Source organism: Thalassophryne amazonica, chromosome 6 (genome assembly GCF_902500255.1).
Source record: "Thalassophryne amazonica chromosome 6, fThaAma1.1, whole genome shotgun sequence".
In the NCBI taxonomy this organism is placed as follows: domain Eukaryota; kingdom Metazoa; phylum Chordata; class Actinopteri; order Batrachoidiformes; family Batrachoididae; genus Thalassophryne; species Thalassophryne amazonica.
The window spans coordinates 99,620,211-99,647,433 of NC_047108.1; the positions used below are offsets into that span (position 1 = coordinate 99,620,211).

At 39.5% G+C, this 27,223-nt stretch overlaps 1 protein-coding gene across 8 annotated transcripts in view; it reads left to right on the forward strand.

The window, feature by feature from the left end:
- The window catches only part of camta1a (calmodulin binding transcription activator 1a), a 919,840-nt gene that overhangs the window by 39,467 nt on the left and 853,150 nt on the right, over nt 1–27,223 (forward strand). For all 8 annotated transcript variants that reach the window (XM_034172934.1, XM_034172936.1, XM_034172940.1 and 5 more), the window contains one exon: nt 8,148–8,251. In XM_034172934.1, coding sequence (XP_034028825.1) covers nt 8,148–8,251 — 104 coding nt within the window. Of the gene's footprint in view, nt 1–8,147; nt 8,252–27,223 lie in introns of those variants that run through there.

Genomic DNA, 27,223 nt, shown 5'->3' on the forward strand with positions numbered 1-27,223 from the left:
TTTTTTGAGCATGTTGCTTTGAACTGAAGCATATCGTTGCATTATTCAGGCATCTGTGTTCAATTGAACAGTGCAGCTAACTACTGTACAAAAAGAAAGAAAGACAGTTGACCAGTGTAAATGTAAGTCGGTGAAATTAAAACTATATTCGAGCTGGTGTTAACTCTTTAGTCTAAAGTTGTGGGGAGACATTCCTCTCCACTGCATACAATATTGAGCCCCTTGGTTTGAAAATCCTCAGCATCCTGCACTCCGGCTTCAAATTCCATTCTAATTCTCTTACGTTGAAGAATTTATAAGAGAATGTGTGAGCTGCCCTTACCCTTGTTGATTATTTTAGGTAAAGGAATGCAGCAATGCATTAAAGCTAGACAGTAGCATCTGGGTTATTTGAAGTTACAGTGAGGCTTCTTGAAAGAAACGTTGTTAAATTTCCACCCTTTTTTCCTTTGGCACATCTCTGATCATTCGGTCGCAGCATGTTTTCTAGTTCTGACAGTAAAACTCCTCTGTTGGTACCCGGGAGCAGATGTTGTATGTGGTTCTTAATTGGGTGAAACAGATGATTACAGATACCTGTGCAGCCCATATAAAACAGTATACAGTACAGTGTACCATCCTGCAGAATTATAGGTACCTATTTATACGACAAGTATTGCGGATGTCTTGCATTCCCGAGGGAGTGATACTGCGGTACTTGCGCATTATGCTCAGAGGCTCCAGCTCCATCTCAGCAAACCAACTGTTCTCACTGCCATTGAATTTTCTATATGGAGCTATCTGGATGGTATAGTGCTCTTGCTTGCTGTGATGTACTGTAAACTACATATGCTCTTCTTATGGCCTCATAAGAAAGTGCACTCCTGGATTCTTTGTATTGACGTCAGCCCTGAAAGGACAGCAGAGCTCTGTGGGACGACAAATGTTCCCTGTGCTACTTTTTCCTGTTGAAACTTTGCTGCATACTGATACAGAAAGTTACCTCGTCATCATCATAGTCTCTTGAAAATATTGATGATCAAGCATATTTTATAGATATGCCCCCCAAAAAGTAGAAAATCAGAACCTTCTTTTTTTTTCTTTTTTAAACATGAATTATTATTGTAAGACAGAGCACCCAAAATATTTCCACATGTTTTTGAACACCTCCAGGTTGTGGGTGATGTCTACTAAATTGGCCTATCATGATGTCCAGTGTAGGACAATGAATGCTGAAATCATGAAATGAGGAATGTACTTTTTACATACTTTATTTTGCAGATTTTAAAATATCTACTCATTAATTAAATAGTAAATTAATTTTTATTTATTTACTATGACTAATTTATCATAACAGGCTGAGGAACAGCACATGTCATGTGCTTTTTCCCAAGCAGCTCTTTTCTGACCACGTTCGGAGCAGCCGAGTCCTCGTGAGACTCAGCATTCATCAAAAGCTGGGAATGAATGTATTATTTATTTATTGGAGCTTGTTCAGATTTGGCCAAATCTGCACTCTTATGCATTTCCATCTGAATTCAGGCAGGTGAACTCTTTTTGATATCTTGAATTATTTTTTTCAATACTTATCAGGAAAATTGAACCTTGAGTTCATCACCGACCCTGCACTTGGACACTTGGACCATAGTACACTCATTCTCTCTGCCCTGGTGCAGCCTGAGCTCAGCTCATGAATGCTTTACATAGCCACAGTCCATCTCAGCTGTTACACATATAAATAATTTCCCCCATCCTTCATTTTTGCACTCCGAACATGATAATTGGTGCTTAATTTAATCTCTGGGAAAATCAGATAAACAAATTAATATAATTTTTATGTTATTGCAGGGACAGTGGAGTGTATGTGTGTGTGTGTGGCAGGGTTGGGGGGTACATGGCATCACAGTGTCATGGTGATGTCAGTCGGACATTGGTGATTACCCAATCCTAAGAGGTATTGACAGAAGCCCCAAGTAGTCACTCACAGCATTTAATATCATAATGTGTCTGTAAATGTTAGGTGTCAAAATCAAATATAGCAATTGGGCATATCATCAAGCACACCCCAACTGTGTTGCTGGTTGCAGATTTGGAAGTGAAGATATAAGTATTTTTATGACTGTCTAGCAATGCGATGCTTTGTGCTTCTAAGACAAGTCACCTTATCTGCAATGCAGCTCAAAGAATCCCAGAAAAGCTCCAGAAAATGTAGGCTAAACAAAAGTTTGTGTTGTTTGTACTCAACCATTACTTCCTCCAGTTGTTAGGTGTGTAGCCGACATTGTCTGATGGAACCGTATAGAACCGGTGCAGCCATGTGACCTTGAGTGCCGACATTGCTATTTTGCAGGGCAAAAGAGACAGGCTGAGTGAGTGAATGCACTGTCGATATCTGAATACAAAGCACAAGCACAAATCTGTTCCTCTCTATACTGCTTGAACACTTAGAGAATGAGGCTGGAGAAAGATAAAAATCGGTGGCAGTTGGTGGACATGATCACACAGTCTGCCTGGACAATTTAACTTTTCTTACACAAACTACACAACAAACATGCAAAAACCAGTGAAGCTTATGTCATGACAACTCATGAAAAAAATAGCACATCTAAATAATTGGAACTAAGTCAAACTAACTCTAGAGCTGTATTCTACATTGCTCTGATTGTTTTGGAGGATTTCTTTTAGGGGTGCCGGAAAAAATCGATTCATGTCCAAATCGTGATCCTTATTTATTACGATTCTGAATCGATCCAAGATGTCCAAGAATCGATTTTTAAAAAGCATTTTTTAAACATTTTCTTGCTTACTCGCTGCGTGTACTGTTTGTCAGGCAACGGACTCTGTACTACAGTGTCCCCGCGAGGGGGGGGTCCGGTGTGCTTCAAACATTCGTGAGCTGTAGCTTAGCATGGCGGACAAAGAGCTAATTCAGCCAGCACCGTCTTTGCTGAAGGCAAATGTTTGGGTGCATTTTGGATTTTATTATTTGCTGCGTAAGAAGGAGCTTGACATGACTTATGCAGTGTGCAAAATCTGCATAATGAAAGTCAAGTAGTTAGGAAACACTTCAAATCTGCAAGCCCACATGCTACGCCATCACCCGGAGCTAAAAGAAGTGGAGCAGCGGTCTCTGCCATCTACTGACCAGCACTTTGCTAAACTGCCAGCGAACTCTGAACGAGCAAAGCACATAAGTAAATTTACATCTAGAATCACTTGATTAAGCTTGTAAAGCTGCATTTTCTTAAACATAAACATTTTTTAAGTAATATAACTATTTGTCAGAGCTCTTTGAATCGAAAATCAGTTCTGAATTGAATCGTCACCCCAAGAATCGGAATCGAATTGAATCGTGAGTTGTTGTATGATTCACATCCCTAATTTTTTTTTATTAATTCTAACCACAACTGTAAAAAATAAATAAATAAATACATTTTTTGATGCATATTATGAAGAGAAGAGGAGAAGAGGCTTTGTCATTGTACATATACACACATACAACGAAACTTGTCCTCTGCATTTAACCCATCCTAATTACACTTAGACACACTCCAACCACTAGGAGCAGTGGGCTGACACAGTCCAGAGCCCAGGGACCAACTCCAGATGTAGAGATGCTGGCTTGGTCAGGGCAGCGTTTTGATTGTGGGAGGAAGCCGGAGTGCCCAGAGGAAACGCAAGCAGACACGGGGAGAACATGCAAATTTGACAAGAAAGGGCGGGAAGCGATCCCACAACCTTTTTGCTGTGAGGCACCAGTGCTATTCACTAATCCACCGTGCCAGTCCCAGTTGGGAAGTTTATGGTTCCCAACTGGCAGTTAATTATATGGGCTATGTTTTTGAAGCATTGTATTTTTGACTACTGAATATAGTCACGTCTTTGTTCAATAAAATGCGTTATCTTCTGTGTGAAGTATTTCCTGTGTTTGGCTTAAGTGGTGCTGAGTTATTCCAAAGTATTGGGCCTTTTCCTTATTTCATAGGCCACAACAGTACTGTAGCATTTCATTATGGTGGTATTTTACATGGTGAAGCATACACTAATGTGTAAACCATGGTGCTCCTGCAAGGTTTGCACACAATCTTTGTTCATTGTCCACAACCTCATAAATGTTTATTTGTCTCTCTGCTGGAAAACCAAAATCCTGCCACACACTTAGACTTTAATGGAGCATCCTTCATTATCTCTTGGGCCCATTTTGCCATGATGTAATTTTTACATGCACATTTACATCTTATGGTCTCAAGGTCAAAATTTGATTTAATTTTATACTGCAATCCATTTTCAGCCTCATAGTGTATATCATCAACATTTTATAGCATAAAACGTGATGCCACAGGACATTACACCCCTACTGTTTACACGTGAAACTAAATATCACATGCTAGACCATGTTCAAAGAGAGAATGTTGAAATATACATTTTTTTTATCTCTCTATTGCTTCTCTCTCTATTTTATCTCTCTATTGCTTCTATTTTTGGGGTTATTGCTACACAATTTTCCAGTTTCAGTGTGGTTCCTAGTGGATTTTCCATTTTAAACAGCTATAAATTTTGTGTGAATATTACCATTTAACATCAAAAATGTTGTATTACTACAAGTTGATTTTAATGGGGATGGGTGGGGGTGATTTGAACATAAGCCCCATTTGGAAAAGATTAGTTTCACATGAGGAAGTGGGATATAGTAGTTATTACCAGAGTTTCTCAGTGATTTTTGTCCCATCTGAATCCACCAAACTTCTTTCTCCTGTATCAGTAACAATTCTGGTGAATTTTAACTTCAGTAAAACGATCCATAGAAATAACCTTAAGTTATACTAATCCCATGTGAATACACAGTTCAGTAAATATTCCATCATACCCTGTGGGAAAGGGGTTTTCTGCTGTTTATCTCAAGTATGGAAGCACTTGAACAGGCATTTGGAATACAGTCAACCTGGCAACAGCAGAGGCTCGATATTCACGCGAGTATTTATAATGTATGTAGTAAAGTAAGTCCCTTCGGCTGCTCCCTTGTTTTCACTCGGGGTCTCCACAGCAGATTCATTGTGGCTCTGCATGTTGAATTGGCACAAGTTTTATGCCAGATGCCCTTCCTGATGCAACTCCACCATTACAACCCCTGGCAAAAATTATGGAATCACCGGCCTCGGAGGATGTTCATTCAGTTGTTTAATTTTGTAGAAAAAAAGCAGATCACAGACATGACACAAAACTAAAGTCATTTCAAATGGCAACTTTCTGGCTTTAAGAAACACTATAAGAAATCAGGAAAAAAAATTGTGGCAGTCAGTAACGGTTACTTTTTTAGACCAAGCAGAGGGAAAAAAATATGGAATCACTCAATTCTGAGGAAAAAATTATGGAATCATGAAAAACAAAAGAACACTCCAACACATCACTAGTATTTTGTTGCACCACCTCTGGCTTTTATAACAGCTTGCAGTCTCTGAGGCATGGACTTAATGAGTGACAAACAGTACTCTTCATCAATCTGGCTCTAACTTTTTCTGGTTGCTGTTGCCAGATCAGCTTTGCAGGTTGGAGCCTTGTCATGGACCATTTTCTTCAACTTCCACCAAAGATTTTCAATTGGATTAAGATCTGGACTATTTGCAGGCTATGACATTGACCCTATGTGTCTTTTTGCAAGGAATGTTTTCACAGTTTTTGCTCTATGGCAAGATGCATTATCATCTTGAAAAATGATTTCGTCATCCCCAAACATCCTTTCAATTGATGGGATAAGAAAAGTGTCCAAAATATCAACGTAAACTTGTGCATTTATTGATGATGTAATGACAGCCATCTCCCCAGTGCCTTTACCTGACATGCAGCCCCATATCATCAATGACTGTGGAAATTTACATGTTCTCTTCAGGCAGTCATCTTTATAAATCTCATTGGAACGGCACCAAACAAAAGTTCCAGCATCATCACCTTGCCCAATGCAGATTTAAGATTCATCACTGAATATGACTTTCATCCAGTCATCCACAGTCCACGATTGCTTTTCCTTAGCCCATTGTAACATTGTTTTTTTTTCTGTTTAGGTGTTAATGATGGCTTTCGTTTAGCTTTTCTGTACGTAAATCCCATTTCCTTTAGGCGGTTTCTTACAGTTCGGTCACAGACATTGACTCCAGTTTCCTCCCATTCGTTCCTCATTTGTTTTGTTGTGCATTTTCGATTTTTGAGACATATTGCTTTAAGTTTTCTGTCTTGACGCTTTGATGTCTTCCTTGGTCTTGTTGGGAAAGTGTAAGTACACGGACCCACAACAGGGGGCGCAAATGAACGGACAATGGAATAGGTCAAATAACAACACTTTACTGTTGCGAACGTGCACAACAAATACAACAAATTACAACAATGGACAAAATCCAATTCACAATGGTGTTGTGTGGGCAGGCTCGAAGATAGGAGACGCCTCTCCAAAGTAGAACCGGAACCATACGGTTTCCTCCGCCACAGGACCCCGGGAATACTGGAGCCGCCAAGTTCCGAACTCCCAGGTGGCCACTGCCTCCACGTGTCGGACCTGGTACTGCTGGTGAGGAACAAGAACACAATTAAACGTGGGCGCGTCTGCACCCAGCAACCGGCACGGCAGGGAAGCTACCTCCACCTCTCGTTGGAGAAAAAGTCTGCAATCACTCACAAAAATCACAAAAGTTACTGTCAAGCAGTCAGCTGAGATTATTTCCTTCCAGGTAGAACGATATCTCGGCAAAGAGGTGGAGACGTCGTCCTGCTGATATACCCCTGCCGATCAGGTGATTGGTAACAGCTGTTGCCGGCGATGTGTGACAGCTGTCACCCTGGCTGCTCCTGTGAGGTGGCTGCGCCCTCTGGTGCCTGGAGCCCGCACTCCAGACAGGGCGCCCTCTGGTGGTGGGCCAGCAGTACCTCCTCTTCTGGCGGCCCACACAACAGGTCTACCAGTATGTTTGCCTTTAACAACCTTCCCATGTTGTTTGTATTTGGTCCAGAGTTTAGACACAGCTGACTGTGAATAACCAACATCTTTTACAACATTGCGTGATGATTTACCCTCTTTTAAGAGTTTAAAAAAGTCTAGTCTAAAAGTCTAAAAAAGTAACCATTACTGACTGCCACAATTATTTTTCCTGATTTCTTATAGTGTTTCTTAAAGCCAGAAAGTTGCCATTTGAAATGACTTTAGTTTTGTGTCATGTCTGTGATCTGCTTTTTTTCTACAAAATTAAACAACTGAATGAACATTCTCCGAGGCCGGTGATTCCATAATTATTGCCAGGGGTTGTACATGGAGAAATGTGGCAGGGGTGGGGTTTGAACCGGGAGCCTTCCACACTGAAACCAAGTAACCTCTTGGCCACCACCCCTGTATGGGAACAAAATCATTTGACCATGTTCATGCCAGCTCCTCAATTCTATGACACTTTGTTCTTGTCCCATGCGCATCAGCTTAAATATTATAGCTGTGCTTTGGTAAAATTACATTACTCCACCTCCCCATAAGAAACTAATCCCGTCCGAATAGGGCTATAGACAATACAGTTTTACTTTGTTTTGTATTATAAGTTCAATAGCCCTTTTGTACCGCTACACACACATAATTTGGATGCACTTATGTAAACATTTAAATGTGAAAATGGTAATGACACGGATTGAGCACTTGTCCGCAACGCTGCACAAGTACATGGGAAACTATGGTGTTTAATAATGATTGTGAACCTACATATTATAAAATGTATATTGTAGAGCTACATTATTATAGCACAATAGAGCCTGGTAATTGCAATTATTTGCCAACATAATATCCCACATTGTGATAGACAGTACACAGATTCTCATGCTAAATCCCCATACACCATAAAATCACTCAAGTATGTTTATTGTGTGTAAGTAATGAATAGACACATTCTTTACAAGTTGACAGTGAAAAATGTGAGGAAGTTCCCTGATAGAATGTATTTCACAGTAAAATAGTTTAGCCAAGCACAAAATAAAATGTATGCAATATTGCATACTTAAATTATTTTTCCAATTCATTTGGGGATAGTCATTTTAGAGTCAGCACTTTGCCACAGAGAGACTGATAAAGAGGGAGACGGGAGGAAATAAGTAAGATATGAGGCTTGTGCTAAATGTTCTGTTTTGTCACACTCTTGTTACAGATGATCACGGCCATTTGAAAATATACCTACCCAAGAAGCTGCTTGAATGTCTACCAAAATGCACCTCGCTGCCAAAGGAGAGACACCGGTGGAACACTAATGAGGTAAAGCCCCTGCTTCTTTTTGTGAAGCTGTCTCCTCTGTCTCCTTACCGAAAGCTACCATACAATAACGCCTTACCCAGTCTGACAACGTGTCACCAGCATGAAATACTTTTGTCGTAATTGCTGGCACACTACAGGTTAAATGTTGAAATGTTTTGTATGATTTAATATGTTTCTATTAATTCCATTAATTATTATTAAGTTTCACATTCATTCATAATTATGTAATTTTGTTAAATCAATTTTTTTTAAGTGTTATATTTTTATATAGGGTATGTACAGATGAGGACAGGGGGGTATTAGTCCCCCGATGAAATTTGACCTTCAAAATTTCCCAAGTACTTTCTATCCTTGGGTATGAAATCTGGGGAGATATAGTAGTCAGCATGCTTGTCTGTTCAGCTGTCCGTTTTCACTTAGTGCAATATTTCAAGAAGCAGTTGACCAATTTCGTTGATATTTAGCATAATGGTGTACTTGGGCAATTCCCCAACACCAGTCGATTACTGTGAACTTGGGGTCAATTTCAAAGTCACAGCAAGACATTCATATTGTCATTGCCACCCTTGTTAGTGTGATGTCTCATGAACTAGTTGACCAATTTCATTCATATTTAGCCTAAGGGTGATCCCCCAACACCATTCAATTATGATGACCTTGGGGTCAGTTTCTTAGTTATAATGAGATATTCAAAATATTGTCATTGTCACACTTGTTGGCGTGATGTCTCAAGAACCGTTTGACCAATTTCATTCATATTTAGGAAAACGATGTACTTGGGTGATCCCCCGACACCAGTCGATTATGGTGAACTTGGGGTCAGTTTCATAGTCATAGCGAGGTATTCAAGATATCATCATTGTCACCCTTGTTGGCGCAATGTCTCAAGAACCAGTTGACGAATTTCATTCATAATTAGCATAAGGGTGGACTTTGGTGATCCCAGACACAACACTGTATGACTGATTTGTGGGGACCGGGAGATATATCATCTCCTGATAACTCTTGTTTAACAGAGCAAGGAATTTTCAATACAGCATTTCTGAACATCCTAATTTTATTTTAGATGCTTACATAATTTTACTTTGCCCACAGAAACAAACAAACAAACAAAAAAACCTACCAGGGTCAAAATTATTGGCCCCCTTAAGAACTGACCTTTTTGTTCAATCATAGCACAAACCACTGTTGTGCAGTGATGTGCTTTAACTTTGTAATGCTCAAAGCTTGTAAAATCAAGTTTAAACTGAGGGTTATCTTCTAACGTATACACGGTATAAAAACTCCAGTAACGGTTTGAGCTGTCACTGAGAAAGAATCATACCAAAAACAAAAGAAATCAGTTTAGACCTGAGAAAAAGAATTCTTGATACTCAGAGCAGGAGAAGGAGTTGTCACAGTGTTTCCAAGTGTCAAGAAATAGAGTGAGAAGTATCAATAAATTCAAAGAGAGCCACACAGTACAGAAGTACACAGTACAAAACAAGTCTGGCAGAGGTAGGAAGTGAAAGATTTCAAAGACTAGAAAGAAAACTAGTGAGAGATGTGTTTAAAGACCCCAGAACAACTGCAAAGACACTAGTGAATGACTTAGACAAGTTGTAGTCTCAAAGAAGACAATCATTCGAGCCCTGTTCAGGAATGGACAGTGAGGTTGCAGACCAAGATAAACTCTACTTCCACAGAAGAGACACCTTCAAGTCAGACTGAAGTATGCTAAGGTCAGCCTGGAGATAGATTATGCATACTGGAAACGTGTCCTTTAGTCAGATGAGACAAAACTTGAACTCTTTGGCCAGAGAGATGTTCCTTAGGGCCCCTTCTCACATAGTACGAAGAAGTACAACTCACAGTGACTCACAATGAAACAGCTCATATGAGAAAACCACGCAAACATCGAATCGATGGGCAGGCATGTTGCTGTGACGGTTCATGCATGCAACGGTGTCTTTTGAGCAGGAACACAGTGCGAGTAGCTGCACCACATCACGCCACTGATGTGAAGAACAATAAAATAAAAACCATCTGTACAATTAGTGAATATCACTGGCTTGATATAAATAATACATAAAAGGGGACGCAATACAGAACCCCATGGTTAAATAAAAAAAGTCACTGACGGGATTCAAACCCATAAGCTCTGATTACCAGAAGTAAACTTTACCCCTGCGCTAACATCGCTACCATCGCTGGTCTGTAATCAGTGCGAAAAAATGCTTGAAATCAACATAGACATGGATGAAATGCGCTGTGTGTGGCCGCTGCAGCCTGGCACAAAGGCGAAAGATGTTTTATTTATTTCCACATGAGGACAGCAGGCAGAGACATGCACCTCACGGAGGAATGTTGTAAGTTCATGTCCTTCCAAATACGGAACGTGTCCTCCAGCTGGAACATCCAGGAGCAGAGACCTTTACAGCCGCGGGCCACTGATGTGGAGAACAATAAAATAAAGACCAGCTGTACAAATAGTGAATATCACTGGCTTGATATAAATAATACGTAAAAGGGGACGCAGTACAGAAACCCGTGTTTAAAGAAAAAAGTTACTGATGGAATTCGAACCCGTAAACTCTGATTACCAGATTGAAACTTCACCCCTGCGCTACCATTGCTACCATCGCTGGCCTGTAATCAGTGCGGAAAAATGCCTGAAATCAACAAAGACATGGATGAAATGCGCTGTGTGTGGCCGCTGCAGTCCGGCACAAAGGAGAAAGATGTTTTATTTATTTTCACATGAGGACAGCAGGCAGAAACACGCGCCTCACGGAGGAATGTTGTAAGTTCATGTCCTTCCAGATACGGAACGTGTCCTCCAGCTGGGACGTCCAGGAGCAGAGACCTTTACAGCCGCGGCTGTGAGTGGACATGCCCCCCTGTTCGTTCAGCGCCCAGACAAACGTGTCAGTCTGTGTTATGTGGTCATTCATTTTCAGTATTTGTTATCTAATTGCGTATGTAGGTATTGTTATTATTTATTGGTTCCTGTGTTTGTAATGTGTGCACTGAGCTGTCATCCAGCTGTCAGTGTGCTGTGATCAGCTGACAGGCCTCTCCCCGTGCTGTGTTCGATCAGACCTTGCTGTCTGGACCGCATGTGATCAGATTTGTACATACATATAAGCATTTTATGCAAGTGTGTGCCCCCCCCTTCCCCTAGCACGCCAGATGTGTTGGGGAGGGGGGGCACGCGCACATGTGCAAGACACATGCACCACGTGTGTGGCTTTTTGCAATGCCACAATCGTGGGGCATTTAGACAGATTTCATATCCAGCTTGACAGTGATTGTCTGCTGACTGTTTTCATGTTAACAGGTCGAATGGCCACACATTCTCGAAGTGCCAAATGAGCGGTGTTAGATGTTCGTGTGCATTAGCTGGAATTTGGCCGACGCCTGCTGCGAGAGGGTTCGATGGACTTGCACAGCACACACGCTGTCTTTCAGCTGGTGTGTGCGCAAATAGTTGTAGCAACAGGTGTACGAGCGTTGGAAGCAGCTACAAATTTAAACGTTTTGCATACGATTTCTTCATGCGCAATTCCACCAAATTCCCACTATGTGTGAAGGGGCCCTTATATTTGGAAAAAGAATCATAAGGCATATAACCCAAAGAACACCTTCCCCACAGTGAAACAAGGCAGTGGGAGTATTTTGGTGTGGAGATGCTTCTGTGCATCTGGAACTGAGAATCTCCTCAAGGTGGAAGGAATCATGAAGAAAGAAGGATATGTGAAGATTTTGAAAGAAAACCTCAAGCAGTCAGCAGCAAAACTAAGCCTGGGTCGTTGCTTTGTCTTCCAACACAACATCGACCCAAAACATGCACCGCTCCGGTTGAAGAACTCCGTCCAGTAGACCAAAGTATACATTATTGACTGGCCTGCACAAAGCCCTGACTTGAAACCCACTGAACATCTGTGGCATGAGCTGAACACCAAGTTCCCTGCCAGAAGACCATCAGATCTGGATTTGCTGGAGAAATTCGCCAAAGAAGAATGGGCTGGGATTCCTCAGGACACGTCAGACTTGTTGAAACCTACAACAAATGACTACAGGCTGTTACCCATGTAAAAGGACACACATTTGACTATTAGCACCAGGGAGGCTAATAATTTTGATCCTGGTAGTTTTTTTTTTTGCGAACACATTTTTTTTGAACATTTTTTTTAATATAAATAATACATATTACAAACACGAAAGATGATTCATAGTAGTAATTAATTAAAAATAAAACGTATACAAGTCTATATCAACACACACACACACAAGGAGGGGTGAGCAAGACACAGACAAACACATAAAAAATAGGGGGAGGGACCCTGTAGGCAGGGGAGTGAGGTTGGTCTCATAACATGCTTTTTGTAGTAGCTCAGTAGTACTGTGCCATGTCTCAAGAGTTGCCTCAGTAGCACCACTAATTCTAGCAGTTCCAACTAAACCACGTCCATTAGTTTTTGTTCTTTGTATAGTAAAAAAGTAAGTTCCTTTGGCTGCTCCCTTGTTTTCACTTGGGGTCGCCACCACAGATCCAAAGTGGATCTGCATGATTTGGCACAGGTTTTACACCGGATGCCCTTCCTGATGCAACTCCACATTACATGGAGAAATGTGGCAGGGGTGGGATTTGAACCGTGAACCGTCCACACTGAAACCAGTCGCACTTTTGTACGTTGCATCCGGAAAGTTTTCACATTGCTTCACTTTTTCCACATTTTGTTATGTAACAGCCTTATTCCAAAATGGAGTAAATTAATTTTTTCCCCTTCAAGATTCTTTTTTTGTTTTGTTTTTTTTGTTTTTTTAAATACATTTGCAATATCTAAAAACAAAAGTTTTTCACATTGTCATTATGAGATAATGTGTCTAGAATTTTGAGGGGGAAAAGATGAATTTCATTCTTTTTGGAATAAGGCTGTAACATAAAACCGTGGAAAAAGTGATGACTAAAAATGTGGATTACTTTCTATGTGGAACATTTCCCAAAGTGACAGAGCGGTCCAACACAAACTTACGGTAAGTTCAGTTTTAAATCAGCTCACAGCAGCATTTATCTATAACACATGCATACACATACACACACACAAACATAAACATCTTTTCCTTTGCTTCGTAACAGTGTGCACACACACACACACACATGAATATCTGTTCCAGTTTAATGGTGTGTTTCTCTTGTCAAGTGTAAAAAAAAATTGTTGTCGCCATTCGTGATTTTTTTCTTTCCCGTATATAAGTTGTACCAGACAGTAAGTTACAGGACCTCTCAAACTAGTAATGAAAAAAGAAAAAAAAGCGACTTAAGGTGCCCTGACACTTGGACGTATTTTGGCTCTGCACTCTCACGCATTTTGTTGTGACGATCCCACCCGCTGTGTTCCCAGCTGAATGCTGTGCTTTATTCCGATGGATACCGCGCGTTGTGCCCTTGGAGGGTGTGTATATAAAACAATTATTTCATAGCGGATTAATAATTTTCTGTCAGAGTTGGCTGTTGAAAACACCTCTAATCACTTCCGGAATCACAAAGGACTATTCCAGCTGGAGCTTTTTTCTCTTTTCTGTGCTCCATGAGGTGGAGAAAGCATTTGGAACTGTCTAAAAGGTATTTAATTGTAGTGTTTATATTGTCACAGCTTGGCAAAACAGTTGCATGTTCGTTCCTTCTCATGAGTAGCTGTAAAAGTATGATTATGATAGATTTAACATCTCGTTATAATCGTTCAGATGAGCTGTGATGCGCTGCGCTTATGCAATCACTTGCACTCACACGCAGTGTTTTTTTAATTGTTTGCACAATGTTCACGTGAAGTTCACATTAATGCGTGATGGTGATTTTTAAATATTTCAAAATTTTCTTTGCACACTTGCAGGAAGCTGCACACAGTTTACAACAGTTGACAACAGCGAGTTTACTCTCCTGTGCGACAGAGTGCGTGCAAGTGTGGGGATCAAAGTTCTTTATACTCTGGAAAATACGGTGTGTGTGTGTGTGTGTGTGCGTACGTGCGTGTGTGTATATATATATATATATATATGTGTGTGTGTGTGTGAAAGGCAATCCATGTATGTATGTGGCACGGTTTGTGTTCTGAGTGAACTGCCACAGTAATTAAGCAATTGACACCAAACTTTCTGTGGTGATGGTGGGCACCAAGGGGAGGTCACTGGGGTCCTTAGATTGAAAGCGTACATGCGCGAACACACACACACACGGTCAGCCTTATATATTAAATCACGACCCGCTCATTGGAGCCCTTATTTTTGCAGTTCACGTGGTACTCAGCTCAGGTAGCATGCACATACCTTACTTATTACATAGTAGCGGCTGCCTAGGGTGCACTTTAATTACAATCCAAACAGGCCAACGCACGCTGCGTGTGAGCATTGCAGTGATATGACATGCTATCACCTTTTTATCATTGAATGTCACAAATTGCTCTATGAAAATTAATGATGACACCATACACACAATGCAATGCAACTTACTACACCTTAACTAAAGTGACATGAAATATACAATGACATGGCTAAAATTAATCTCTATTAACCGTGTGTAGAACTTGTAACTCAGCTTGTGTGTGTGTGTGTGTGTGTGTATGTGTGTGTGTGTGTATATATATATATATATGTTATAATGATGACGTAATAAAATCTTGCCATTGGTTTGAGAGTACTTTGTCATTAGTTGTTTGTGTTAAGATATTTTCTCTGAAAGAAGAAGAGAATCAAAGAAAATTCTCATGCAGTTTCTCATTATATTCATTCTGCAAGCAAAGCACTGCTTGACATGATTCTAATCTTACTGACAACTACTTGTTCTTGCTTTGCCTCATTTTGGGCTGTGTTGTGTGCATTGTTATTGTTTCTTGATGCAAGCAAGAAAGTCAGCAATGTCTAAAATAGACATTATGAAAACTCAGGGGAATCTTGAATTTAGTTTTTGCATTCCACAGGGGACAGTAATGTATTCCTTTAGGTTTTGTCTTTTGAAAATCAAAGGCAAGAATGCTTTTATTAGAATGTTTTTGTGTGGCAACGTCCCAAAGGCTCTGTGCTGTAATTTTTCATTACCTATAGCAAAGCATTTTTTATTTACAAGTCATATTTGTTCAGCACTTAATCAATTCAATAAAAACAACAAATGTCTTATTGTGTATAAGTAGTTACAAAAACTTGTTTTAGATGTAAGAGTGATAGGATAGTGAAAATGAAACTTTTTCCACTTCATATTTACATCTTACTGCCACTACTGTGGTGTCTTAGAAAATGGTGACACTATTTTCTAGACACTCATAATCACACCAGTTAATGTTCTTAATTTATTAAAGGAGTCTTGGACCCATACAATAGCACTTAGATAAATCCATGTATGGTCTTATTTGATTAATGCAAATACATGTAAGAAGGTAATTTTTTAAAAAGTACGTGGTCTGTCCATAAATTAACGGTCCTTTTTATTTTTTTAAAAACTATATGGATTTCATTCATATGTTTTTACGTCAGACATGCTTGAACCCTCGTGCGCATGCGTGATTTTTTTTCTACGCCTGTCGGTGACGTCATTCGCCTGTGAGCACGCCTTGTGGAAGGAGTGGTCCCACCCCCTCGTCGGATTTTCATTGTCTGGAAATGGCGGAATGAAAAGGACTTTTTTTCCATCAGAATTTTTTCAGAAGCTGTTAGAGACTGGCACCTAGAAACCATTCGAAAAATTTATCTGGCTTTCAGTGAAAATTTTACGGGCTTCACAGAGAATAAGGACTTTAACTACAGCTTTAAGGACCCCTTTAAGGACGATCGGTGCGCCGTGCTGCGAGCTGCGACGATGCGGCACAAACCACTGGATCATTTCTAAGCTGATGGCTCTGTGGATACGAGACCGTCGTGTGCTCTTTCTCTGGTTATCACAAGACCTGGACATCAGCCATTTTCTGGCAGATTTCACTTTTAACAAGAGATTTTGTCATGGAAAGCCGCGCGGAGGCTTCGCGCGTCACGACCGATTCGCTGATGAAGCGAGACAAAGGAACACCTCCGTTTCGGAGTGTTAGAGGACAAGTTGGGACATGTCTATCTCGGCTTTCAGTGCTTACCAGTCGAGTGAGTATAAAAGAACTTGTGGAGAGCTGGACATGAAAGAGCACACGACGGTCTCGTATCCACAGAGCCATCAGCTTAGAAATGATCCAGTGGTTTGTGCCGCATCGTCGCAGCTCGCAGCGCGGCGCACCGACCGTCCTTAAAGGGATCCTTAAAGCTGTAGTTAAAGTCCTTATTCTCTGTGAAGCCTGTAAAATTTTCACTGAAAGCCAGATAAATTTTTCGAATGGTTTCTAGGTGCCAGTCTCTAACAGCTTCTGAAAAAATTCTGATGGAAAAAAAGTCCTTTTCATTCCGCCATTTCCAGACAATGAAAATCCGATGAGGGGGCGGGACCACTCCTTCCACAAGGCGTGCTCACAGGCAAATGATGTCACCGACAGGCGTGGAAAAACTTACGCATGCGCACAGGGTTCAAGCATGTCTGACGTAAAAACATATGAATGAAATCCATATAGTTTTTGAAAAAAATAAAAAGGTACGATACTTTATGGACAGACCTCGTATTTAGACAGTGACACATTTTTAACTCTGCCTCTGGATTTGAGCATTGAAGCAGTCAAGTTGTGCCAGTAGTGTCGACTTTCAGCTTTAATTCCAGAGTTGAACAAAAATATTGCATTAACCATTTAGGAATTACAGCTATTTCTTTAATTTAATTTTATTTAACCAGGTTAGCTCCATTGAGATTGAGACCTCTTTTGCAAGGGAGACCTGGACAATTATAAAGTTTTCAATCCACCTAACCTGCATGTCTTTAAATGTGGGAGGAAACCAGAGCACCTGGAGGAAACCCACGCAAACACGGGGAGAATATGCAAACTCCACACAGAAAGGCCACAGGTGGGAATCGAACCCATGACCTTCTTACTGTGAGGCAACGATGCTAACCACTAATCCACTGTGGTGCCCTTTTTAAAACACAGCCTCTCCATTTTCAATGGCCATAAATAATTGGACACTTAAATAACAGGACGTTTCATGAACAGGTGTGACCTGTTCCCTTGTTTTTCTATGGCACATTAAACAGATAAAATCTCAGGAGTTGGTTTCAGGTATTAAGTTTGTATTTGGTAGCTGTCATTGGAACTTTCAGTATCAGGAACAATAAGGTGGTGATGAAGATGTATTATTGAGAAGATGTATTATTGTCCATATCAACGTTCATGAGACATTTTCATGAATGTAAATATAGACTATCAGTAAAAGCCAAGATCAGGAAGGCCAAAGTATAAATGAAGCCAAGATCAACTTCTGCCGAAGCGTGTTACAGTCCAAATACTCATGTACCCGACTGAAAAATATTTTCAAAAAAACCAAACAAAGCATTAAATATATCTCCAAAATAACTTGGAATGCTGTGGAATACTAGGTACACATTTCTTTTGAGGTAATTTCTCTATATCAACCAAATTCTCTACATATATTTAAAAAAACAAGTTATACATACAGTTGGTGCTTCAAAGTAATTTATACAAATTGCACGTTTCTTCACTGGGAATTAAGGAGATGTGTTTCCTTCAAAGTTCATTTGAAGTAATTAAATTTGAATACTACACGTCAAACTTGAAATCATTATGCAATAATCATCCATTTATAGGTTTAACAAAGTGTAGCCATATAAATACAGTCCTTTGCAGTGATGAAAGTAATCACCCAGATGGTAAGATCCCACACAATATGATTTCAAAGGTAGTCTATCAATCAGATACATTTAAATGTTATTTTATATTAACTTTATACAACCTGTTTTATAGAGGCATTCATTTACTGCATATCTGTGGCTAATAGGATCACTACAGGAATAAACAATTTCTTGTAGTGTATACCATTTGCAGTCTCCATCTGCCATATATTTGTGTGTATATTTTACCAGCTCTGGCCTCATTATAAAAAAATGTAAAACACTTGTGTGTTTCTAATTGGCTTATGTTGTAACTTGTTTGCCCTCTCTGACCTGCATTGTGCTGCTAGCAGTCTAAATTAATTAACATGGCTTTGAAATTGATCTCAAAAATGTAACTCTAAGCATTTGCATAGGATAAATGCTGTTGGCTACAGTTGTTAGCATGTCTTGTCATTTATTATGAAATTAAATCTCAGCAGACGTTTCAGTACCATGTTGTGTACTGCAGATTTTTCTGTGGATGACATCAGTAGGCGGACAGAATTTTAGAAACAAATGAGCCAGAAAGAAGATTCCAGAGGTGTTGTGGTATACATGCCAACGCTGTTTTCCGGGGTTGAAGACAGCAATGCAACCTTTCCTAAAACCAAGGACATTTCTTTTTTGTGCAGACCATGCAAATCAGAGTGTTCGTGCCTCATTGGTGGCAAACAGGCAGGAAGGGAGGGATCACAGAGGCTCTTGTCAGTGCAATTGTGTGACTGTTAGTGAAAGTGAGACCTCATCAATTCTGTGCATATTTCTGGCACAAGCTCAGCATGCTTAATGCAGCCATTTTCCTTTTTTTGCCTCTTTTTTTTTCTACACATAAAGATTCTAATAGTCTGGTGCGTTATAGCTGTTAATGTAGGTTAGAGTTGGTGTAAAATGTTCGATCTTGCAATGACAAATTTGTAAGCAAACACAGTCTTAATCCACCCCAACATCTCTGATTATAATTGCTGTATCAACATTTCTGTCTGTTACTGTATTTGTGCACTTACCCACGGAGGATTGTCATCAGTGATTTTTTTTTTTTTTTTTTTTTAGGTCATCCGGACCAGGCTGATGTCAGGGCAAAGTGTCTTCTTTTTCAGTTCTTGATGGATTTTGATTCTGATGGTTTTGTTTGCTTCATAGAAGCACCGTTCACAATTGTTCCTCATAGTATTTTGAAATTTTACATTTTAGGGAAAATATGCACTTTTTGTGAAAACTGTGAAATTTACCCAAAATGCTTCTCCTTCAGTTCTTGATGGATTTTGATCACTTCAGTTGGCACCCTCACCATCATTGTGCAAGGGGTGTTCACACCACTCCTCTGCTCGCATGCACGTTAAACTCTTTGGTCTGTGTTTCAAGACGGGTCGGGTGTGTTGCAGACATTGCTGCAGACTCCCTTTGGATGTGACGTGGGCCACGCCCCACCTGGGTCACCGCGATGCTGTTAGGGCACACTGGGAACAGTCAGATATATTCATGAACGCGCAATGCAGCAAAAAGGCCCCAGACATTATCAACCTGCTGGTATCCGTCTGTTTCCCAGTAATTCCATTTTCAGATTTGACGCACTGTGGCACGCGGTACTTATTGACAGTACTGTGGCTGTGGTGTAACCAGATTGGGATCTGCACTACAGTGTAATGTGGAATATAATTGGTTCTGTGTCAACAGACAAATGGAGCTCCTATTGACACAGTACTGTGGGACTAGGCACTCCGAATTTTAATTGTGGGTGTTTAATTGAACCAGATGCACATTAACTAAAGTGAGCACTGTGCTGCCTAAAAAACAAAAAAGGTGCAATGCACAGGATGGACAACCAAATAGAGAAATTTTGTTCCCAAGCTCCTAAGGCAAGAAACAGACCGAGAGAAAAGAAGAGAGACAGAAGTGCAGGTGAGCGTGTCAGATGAAAGAGAAGATGGAGAGGGGAGGGAGGAGGTGGGGAGAGAGAAGCTCTCGGGCAAGCCTTCAAAATAAATGTAAACACCGTTATTCTGGCTGGAATCCAGAGTAGTTGGAGAGCTCCAACTATAGTTCATGTTATGGTAAGTTTAAATTTGTTTATTTCAGTTTTCAGAATACTTTTGTTGCAGTTAATTTTTTTTGCAATAATGATGGAATAACATCCTGTTTTTTATTAGATTATATAATCCTTATTATATCAGATTACTGCAGCAATAAATCATGATCACCGTGTTCATAATGTTCCATTTTTCAAAGTTAGTAGGTCACACAGTAAAATATTTTTGCAATTGGCTATTTAAATGAGTGAAGCTTTTTTCTTGTCGCTCTTGTTTTTCTTAGCGACTTAGCATTTTCTGCTCTGTGCACATCAATTTAAGATCAGGAATTTGTCTACTAGTACACAATGTTGAAATTGAACCTGTAAATGACACTAAATTTCTTAGGGTCTTTATTGATAATAATCTTAGTTGGAAAACACATATAAAATATGTTAAATCTAAAATCAAAGATCATTGCCATTTTGTATAAAGCACACATACATGACCTGCTGTATTGAAGTTTGGGGAACCACCTAAAAAATAATACAAATCCTATAGTTTTACTTCAAAAGAAAGCTTTAAGAATTATTAGTAAGAAACCATATTGTGAGCCAACAAGTCCACTGTTTGTTTGTAGATTTTAAAATTTTGGGATTTGATTGATTATAGCACAATACAAATTGTGTTTAAAGTAAAAAATAACTGTCCAGAACCTGTTTAAAATGAGGGAGTCCAGTTATAGAGGAACATTATTATTTCAGAAATCAAAGATTCACCAAAACCGTAAAAGGTCATTGTGTTTCTGTTAAAGGTGTTAGTATTTGGAATAATTGTCTGGATAACATGAAATCACTTGGTAATTTGGTTGGATTTAAAAGGCTTTACAAAAATTATTTGATTACTTATGATGAATTAGGTTTATCGATTTTTTTTGTTTTTATGTTTGTGCATGGTGCACTGCAGTTTGCATGTTTGTGTTTTTAAAATTTTAGTTCATTGATTAATTTATACTTTGTATTAGTTATCATGGGCATATGTATAATTTTATAAACATATCTATAATTTTTATTTTTGGTTTAAGGGGTGGGAGTTTACAAGCTTTTGCTTCTGCCTACACCCTTTCGGGCGCATGGTGCATTGTTGGATTCTTTTCTTTTCTTTCTTTGTACATTTCTTGTTGTTTTTGGATCTTTGCCTGCCGAATAAATTCATTCATTCATTCAAGATTTAATTTTTTTTTCAGTAAGTAACACTGGAGCTGAGGGAAAACACTGCATTGTCATAAAGATTTTGGGATAGAACCTCAACTACGAAGGAAAATATTTACAGCAGTGTGTAAATTACTATTCCCCCAAGACAGTTTACATCCTGCTGTAAATATTCCACCTGCTACTTCAGGTTTTATTCAAAAGTGCATTTACACAATTGTATAAATGCTAAAATGTCCCTTAAAAAATTTTATAGTATGTCATCATTTCATTCAACTGCACAACACAGGGAAATGGTTTGGATCAAATCCTTATGAACTCTGTGCCATTGACGCTCTGGTTATTTTATTTATGTGTGCTTTTTACACTGATGAAGAGCCATCTGAAATTTATATCTAATGTATAATGTAATGTACTTCAAGTGTTCTTAATAAGATATAAAGAGTTCTTCTTGTATTTTCTTATAATCTACAATCTGGTATAATTGTATTTATCATTCATTCACGAAAAACTGCAGACTTTGTTTTCGCTGTAAATTATTGAGGATACAACTTGCTGCTCTGAAACCAATTTGGGAGGAGAGTGAGCAGGAGTCATGGTGTTGCTGATGCGGTAAAGTGAAGATAAAGCAGAACTATTCATTTCTATCTCATTCTAATGATTCCCCAGTGTTTTATGAGGGGAAGGTGTGCAGGAATACATTTCAGGCATTTACTGGAAAATTAGATAAACCAATCGAATCAAAATCCAACAGAGGGGGTGGAAGTTTAGAAGGTTGAATGAAACTCTTGTCATTGAATTATGAACACCATGCAATGTGCGGATATGCTATAAGTTTTCAAATTATCACTGAGAGAAGAACCTGGCGGTGCTTTAGAATTTACTTAGCAGCTGTAGAAGAGAGAAAACAAGAAAGAAAAGGGATACACAAGCTTGCACATGAAAGTACTTTCAGGAAGTCTACGAGTACATTGTTATTGAAAGTAGTTTTTCATCTTAATGTACACCTGTGTTATTCATGTGATCTACATGGGGACAGCTCACAGAATTCATGTCAGGTCTGCATTCACCTGCTATTGTGTGATTGATGCTCTGGCACAATGACCTCTATTTTGCCAGACATTTCTGTTGAGATTACAATGTCTTTAAAGTGGGACATCTCACAAAGGAAGAGGATTAGATTTAAATCCCTTTCAAGATCAAAGCTAGTCCACCTGATGTTTGGTTTCACGGGCTTGTAGGTTGTAGGACTTGAGATGGAGAATTGAGATTTTACAAGTGCTATTTTGAAGATCGGCTTCTTCTGCTTCCATTCTTATTCAGACTGTTTGTATCACAGGATTATTAAATGATTCAAAGCAAGTCTAGCTTCCTGTGTGCCCAAAACTACTGTCAGGTCCACAAGGAACTGGACAGTGACAGTTTTATAAATTTACCTGTGCACACATCACAATGTAGTTGAACTTAAACATTCAAGATGCGGTTGGCATGTAGATTGCTGTCTTTGATTGAAGAGGGTTTAAGAAAAATATTGTATTAACCACTTAAAATTGTTGCACTGACATTTGGTTCCTTAGTGCTTCCATTTTCAAATTCCATGAGTAATTGGACAAACTAAATACACAGATTATTTTTCATACAGTCATCACTTTTACAAACTGTTTTTTTTTTTCAGACAAGCCACAGAAAGGACAGGTAAATATGTGCAAGTCACTGAATATAACTTGGACTTTATTGACAGCTGTCATTAAGATATAGAATCAGTACAGTACTTTGTGGTAAATCTATCTGGAGTATGCGGTTCTCAAAAAATGAGTGACCTTGCAAGAAAGAAACAAACACAATGTAATTGTTTAATTTCAACTAAATTGTGGTGGTGTAGAAGGAAAAATACAAAAATGCTCTCATTGTCCTAATACTTACTGACCTGGCTGTATGTGCTTCTGTGTCACTTCTTCTAATATCTGTCAGTTTCAAGTGACGTAATATTTTTTCTGTCGCATGTTGTATTAGACCCTAAGTCTGAGCCCGTTTTCTGCAGTGCATTTGGAAAGTAGTCCTAGTGCTTTACTTTTCCTTTTGTTATGTTACAACCTTAGTCCAAAAAGGATGAAATACATTTTTTCTCACAAAATTCTACACACAGTACCCCACAATAACAATGTGAAAAAAGGTTTTTGAGATTTTTACAAATTTATTAAAAATAAAGACTAAGAAAGCACATGCACATAAGTATTCACAGCCTTTGCTGTGAAGCTTAAAATTGAGCTCAGGCGCTCATTGAGCTCATGTTTCTACCACTTAATTAGAATCCACCTGGGGTACGTTCAATCGATTGGACATGATTTGGAAAGACATACACCTGTCTACATATAAGGTCCCACATTTGACAGTGCATGTCAGAGCACAAACCAAGCATGAAGTCAAATGAGTTGTCTGTAGACCTCCGAGACAGGATTGTCTCAGGCACAAATCTGAAGAAGGGTACAGAAATATTTTTGCTGCTTTGATGGTCCCGATGAGCACAGTGGCCTCCATCATCCACAAATGGAAGAAGTTCATCTCCACTTGGACTCTTCCAAGAGCTGGCTGCCCATGTAAACTGAGTGATCGGGGAAGAAGGGCCTAAGACAGGGTGGTGACCAAGAACCTGATAGTCACCTGGTCAGAGGTCCAACATTCCTCTGTGGAGACAAGAGATCCTTGCAGAAGGACAACCATCTCTGCAGCAATCCAACAATCAGGCCTGTATGGTAGAGTGGACAGATGGAAGTCACTCCTTAGTAAAGGGCACATGGCAGCCCGCCTGGAGCTGGCCAAAAAGCACCTGAAGGACTCCCAAACCATGAGAAACAAAATTCTCTGGTCTGATGAGACAAAGATTGAACGCTTTGGCGTGATTGCCAGGTGTCATGTTTGAAGGAAACCAGGCACCATCCCTACAGTGAAGCATGTTGGTGGCAGCATCATACTCTGGGGATGTTTTTCAGCGACAGAAACTGGGAGACTAGTCAGGATTGAGGGAAAGATGAATTCAGCAATGTACAGAAACATCCTGGATGAAAACCTGCTCCGGAGAGCTCTTGAACTCAGACTGGTGTGACGGTTCATCTTTCAGCAGGACAATTACCCTAGATACACAGTCAAGATATCAAAGGAGTGGCTTCAGGACAACTCTGTGAATGTCCTTGAGTGGCCTGGGCAGAGCCCAGACCTGAAACTGATTGAATATCTCTGGAGAGATCTGAAAATGGCTGTGCACGACACTCCCCATCCAACCTGATGGCGCTTGAGAGGTGCTGCAAAGAGGAATGGGCAAAACTTCCCAAAGATAGGTGCACCAAGCTTGTGGCATCATATTCAAGAAGAGGTGAGACTGTAATTGCTGCCAAAGGTGCATCAACAAAGTATTGAGTAAAACATGTGAATAGTTGCGTACATGTAATTTCTTAGTTTTTTCTTTTTAATATATTTGCAATAATAAAAAAAAAAAACTTATTTCATGGTGTCATTATGGGGTGTTGCGAGTAGAACTTTAAGTGAAAAAATTTATTTACTCCATTTTGGAATAAGGCTGCAATGTAACAAAATGTGGAAAACATGCAGCGCTGTGAATACTTTCCGGATGCACTGTAAACCTTGTTGACTTTCAACACATTTCTCAAATTCCATGACATGGGGTAACGCTGGGAAACCTCCCAAAATTGTCACTTTTATTCTTTAAAAAAAAAAAAAAAAAAAAAACAAAGCAAAAGATGTGCAGCATGGAGAGAGGACACTAGGCCTAAGCTGGTGTGACGCCCTCAGCCTTTAATGAACGGCACAACGCTCTGAGTACTGAGTTTCCACTCAGCTTAGAGGGCACTGCTTTCTAACTGGAGCTGAACCAACACAGACAAGAGAGCATCAGCTTGGGGCTCCTCCAGGCTGATACACATTTAATGCCCCTGTTGTCAGGAATAATCCTCTCTGCCTCACACCACCGTCAGCAGCAGCACAGTATGGTGTCTACTTACAATACGTCGCCGCTCAGGACGGAGCACGAGCACCAATAGAAGCACTCAGTGGGCAGCGGGGATAACAGCCAGGAAAGCAGTGATCAAACACCACAACAAATAAAATTAAAGGCCAGATTCGATAACCTCGAGTGACTGTCAGCAACACTATAAGATAGGTGCTATAATGACCAGCACAATTGGATGCAGGCTGATGTAATCATTCAGTCCTTATCGCTGACGAAAACATAATTTGTGTTGAGCCTCACTGTGGCTCTGTTATCTTAGATGCTGTTCTTATGATTTCTGAAAATACAGTACAGAGGAAAGAAAGTGATACTCCTTTTTGAATGATTCCGTAATGATACCAGTTTTACAGTGTTAAAGATATGAAAGTACAGTATAATAAATTGAATGTCTTCCTGATTATATTAATAAACACTTTAATTCCCATTACCATCCTAGGAAAAGTGTACTTGTAGACTTTGTAACATCATCTTTTCTCATTTCAGCATTATACTCTGAAACTAAATTAAATATACTGCTTTGCACAGATGCTGTGACAGATTTACAATCAAAACAAAGCATCACCTTTGAGGATGTACCCAGTGGACGGTACAGGCTGATCAGCTGATCTCAGTGCAATTTTACAGTCTTCTTTACAAGCCCCAATACACTGACATCGCAAAATGGATAAAAATTGCACATAGTTTTGTGTTTGTGTTATTTTTGTTGTGTTTAAATTTATGTCCTTTGGGCTGCAGGCTTTAAGTTGAGTTCTTACATGCTCACATTGTGTCAGCCGTGACTCAAACACTCTTAAGGCTGGGTTTACTCATTCGCTGCATGTTGCATACATTTGACTTGTGTAATTTGCACACACACATGCACACACACATACACACACAAGTAATTACAATACCCTACTGCACCACTGATGTGCAAGGTAATAACAGAAAATTTAAGAGTTCCTTGCTTAGATCAAACAAAAAAGTAAGACCTGTAAGAAAACACCTGGCTTCTTCTTAGAAAATTTAAGAGTTCCTTGCTTAGATCAAACAAAAAAGTAAGACCTGTAAGAAAACACCTGGCTTCTTCTTCTAGGCTTCTTCAACATGAGCGTCCTCGTACCATACTTGGCACCGCCCCCTAATGGCAAACAATAAAGGAAAGCAGACATACAACAGTCTGCTGGCATGGCACTGACATGCAGAGCTCCTGATATCCAGGTGCTTTCTTGCCAAGCACTATACTAGTTACCAATTTCTGCTGCAAATTAACGATTGATTCAAAGAAAATTTTCACCCTGCATACCAGGCTCATCAATAAAGCAATCAGTAAAGGGATGATATAATCATTACTGACATTAATGATGTAAAAAAAAAAAAAAATACAAAACACTAATTCTGGGGTTTCCACACAAAGAACACAAAAAAATAATCACTTAGGCCTGAAATACACAGCAAGTGGCACACTCACCTTATGGTTGCATTGCATGTTGATTTTCATTTGCCCGTCCATGTTAACAGATTAAACCTTGAGGTTGTCCCACCAACAGGAAGGACCTATGTCTGCAAGAGAATAGACCCAGCACCTATTTTTCAGCTAAACAGAAAAATGATTTCTAGACATTTTGACCATTTTGACATCATACTGGCAACATTAAATAATTAACACCTTTTACTTGACTATGTATGAATGGGAAGAAATTCACAGCCATGAAGAAAAAAAAAATTAAGATGCCAGTGATTGAAAGAAGTCACATTACTGGTGTGTGGTTGCAAGAAATAATTATCTGCTTTTTGTGAATGATCATCAACTCAACCCACACTGAGTTCTAACTCAGAAGATCAGGATTATAAAAATAATTGCAAGTACAAAGCTGATGGTGAGTCTATATGTGCTTGTATAGCTATTTAGAGTTTTAAATTTACAGTGCATCCGGAAAATATTCACAGTGCTTCAGTTTTTCCACATTTTGTTTGCCC